Source organism: Etheostoma cragini, chromosome 18 (assembly GCF_013103735.1).
Source record: "Etheostoma cragini isolate CJK2018 chromosome 18, CSU_Ecrag_1.0, whole genome shotgun sequence".
Classification (NCBI taxonomy): Eukaryota; Metazoa; Chordata; class Actinopteri; order Perciformes; family Percidae; genus Etheostoma; species Etheostoma cragini.
The window spans coordinates 67,303-70,086 of record NC_048424.1 but is presented as its reverse complement, the minus strand read 5'-3'; the positions used below and the strand labels follow the sequence as shown (position 1 = coordinate 70,086).

Below are 2,784 nucleotides of genomic sequence, written 5' to 3'. Positions count from 1 at the left end.
TTGCATACCTCATCTCCATCTCCATCCTGTGCACGCCTGCGTGGTGACACATGCGCCTGGTGTTTCATGCAGCTTTGAAGATGTCAAATCTGCAGCCAGTTAGATGTTACGTTACGTTGGGAAGCAAAGCAGGAATGTTGGAAACTGTGTGTTAATGCAGTGTTATGCATTAGATCGGATTCATGCATTTGATCTGATTTCACAGAAATGTGCATGTTTGTGGATAAAGGAAATCATTTACATCTCTTTGTCCCGGAAGAAGGAAGAGGTTTGGGTGTTTTTATTATTTAAATTTAGGGTCTAAGAACACCGAGGGCTGTGTGTTTTACAGCTTTTAAAGCCCTTTAAAGCAGGTTTTGGATTTGGGATTGTAAATCTAGTTGACCTGAGTCAACCGACAGTTTATTAGTCTGGTTTCAGTGAAGAGTTTGTGTCCAATGATGATTTAAAGTCTGATTTCAAATCTCCACTTGCTCTGACTGAGCTCTAATGTGGTGAAAAACACAAAAACAAGTAGAAACTTGCAGGAATAGAAACAAACCAGTTCCCAAACCCTAGTCAGCATTTTTAGGGAACATGTCATACTATAATCTTATAGGGAGGTGTGTTCAGGTGCATTCTGGGCGTGCTGGTCTTACAGGGAGGTGTGTTCAGGTGCATTCTGGGCGTGCTGGTCTTACAGGGAGGTGTGTTCAGGTGCATTCTGGGCGTGCTAATGCAAAGTATACATCTTTCCTACTGTGTGTGCAGGTACTGGTCTGATCTGGATGGACGATGTGGCGTGTGCAGGGAGCGAAGACACCATCCATCAGTGCAAGTTTGCTGGATGGGGCAAAACCAACTGCGGCCACGTGGAGGATGCCGGCGTAACGTGCGCCGTCTAAAACCCCCATGATCCGGTCCCTGCTGCAGCGGCCGGGCAGCTCCTCTCACACAGTGCCTTCAACTTTTAAGTAGGGATAAGGTGCCCAACGCCCTGCCGTCGCCAGGGTATCACACCAGCGGTATGTTGTTTTTTACCTGCGGAGAAAAGGGACAAACCTCCATGTTCTACATGTTGTGCATGAGTAAATCTGCAGCTTTTGGTTTTACCTGCAAGACTGAACCGTGGGAGCAAAGACACACATTTCAGACTGAGCAACATAAGAGCACGACAGGACACTTCATCAGGACTGGATTACAGACCTCATGTCTTCAGTGAAGCCAAAGGTCAACTTCCATTTAGTCAACAGCGTTCAGTTCTGCCCGGATGTGCCTCATTTCGACCAGATGTCCGTCACATTCGACTTTCTCTGTGTTGGCGCTCTGACCTGCGGCTGAGTTCTGAGGACTAGTGTTGACTTCTCCTCAGATCTCTGCAGGGCCTTTTTGACGCCTTCTCATAGCCTTTTTGTTGCCTTTTTGTCCCCCTTTTGAGGCCTTTTTGTTGCCTTTTCGTAGCATTTTTGCCGCCTTTTTGTTAACTTTTTGCCGCCTTTTTGAGGCCTTTTTGCCGCCTTTTCGTAGCATTTTTGCCGCCTTTTCATAGAATTTTTGCCGCCTTTTGTCACATTTCTGTGGCCTTTTTGTCGCCTTTTTCCACCTTTTTGTCGCCTTTCGGATGTCCGTCCCCGTCCTCTGACTCTGTGTCGGGGCTCTAACCTGCGGCTGATTTCTGAGGACTATGGTTACCTGGTCCTCAGATCTCTGCAGGGTAAATCCAGACAGCTAGCTAGACTATCTGTCCAATCTGAGGACTATGGTGACCTGGTCCTCAGATCTCTGCAGGGTAAATCCAGACAGCTAGCTAGACTATCTACTACTATTTGCACTCTTTGTTTGCAACGACAGCTAATAGCAAAGGGAGAAACAGATTTTTTAACCTTTATGTTGTTCTTGAGTCAAGTTGACATGTTGTCCTATATCAATGTTCTTTTTAATTCCCCAAAATAACATGATTGATTCCACCCAACGCTCTTTGCCAAGTACACATCTCTACTTTCATTAATTTTCTAACTCAAACATTAGGGATAATTTCCTATAAATGAGGTTTATTGACCATAAATTCCAAAAATAACTTTAATCTAAAGTTAATAAGTTAGTGTTACGCAGTGTTAAACGTAAAAAAAAGTGACAAAAGTTTTGAAAAAAGAGACAAAACTTAAGAAAAAGTTAAAAACATCGATAAAAAGCATCAACAGAAGTGTTGATTTTCAATTTTGGCGGGAAGACAACAAAAGGGTTAAAGCAGGGTTGGGACTCTGTGATTGGCCCTTGCAATTTCGGCACAATTCTGATTGGTTAGGAAGCAGGAAGGGGAACGCCTCCAACAGCTGTATCCATTTAGGAAGCATTGATTGGATCAGGTTTTCCTGGAAGAACTCAGCTGTGTTTCAGTCAGGAGAGACCAGTTATACACAGATGGAACGGTCCAAGTTCAAAGGTTGCAGCATAAATGCACATGTGTCATGTGTGTATGCACACACACATACACACACACAGACTCACACACACACACACACAGACTCACATACACACACTGACTCACACACATACACACACACAGACTCACATACACACAGACTCACACACACACACACACAAAGACTCACACACACACACAGACTCACATACACACACTGACTCACACATACAGACTCACATACATACACACAAAGACTCCCACACACACATACACACACACACAAACACTCACAGACTCACGCACACACACACACGCTGACTCTCACACACACACACACAGATTCACACAGATTCACACACACACAGACTCATACACACACA

General features: G+C 44.5%; 1 protein-coding gene across 1 annotated transcript in view; it reads left to right on the top strand.

Moving 5' to 3' along the window:
• LOC117961812 (scavenger receptor class A member 5-like) overlaps positions 1-1,367 on the top strand; it is a 30,102-nt gene extending 28,735 nt beyond the window's left edge. Inside the window, exon 8 of the mRNA XM_034900748.1 lies at positions 751-1,367. Coding sequence (XP_034756639.1) covers positions 751-884 — 134 coding nt within the window. The 3' untranslated portion in view covers positions 885-1,367. The remainder of the gene's footprint in view (positions 1-750) is intronic.
• Positions 1,368-2,784: the final 1,417 nt, after the last annotated feature.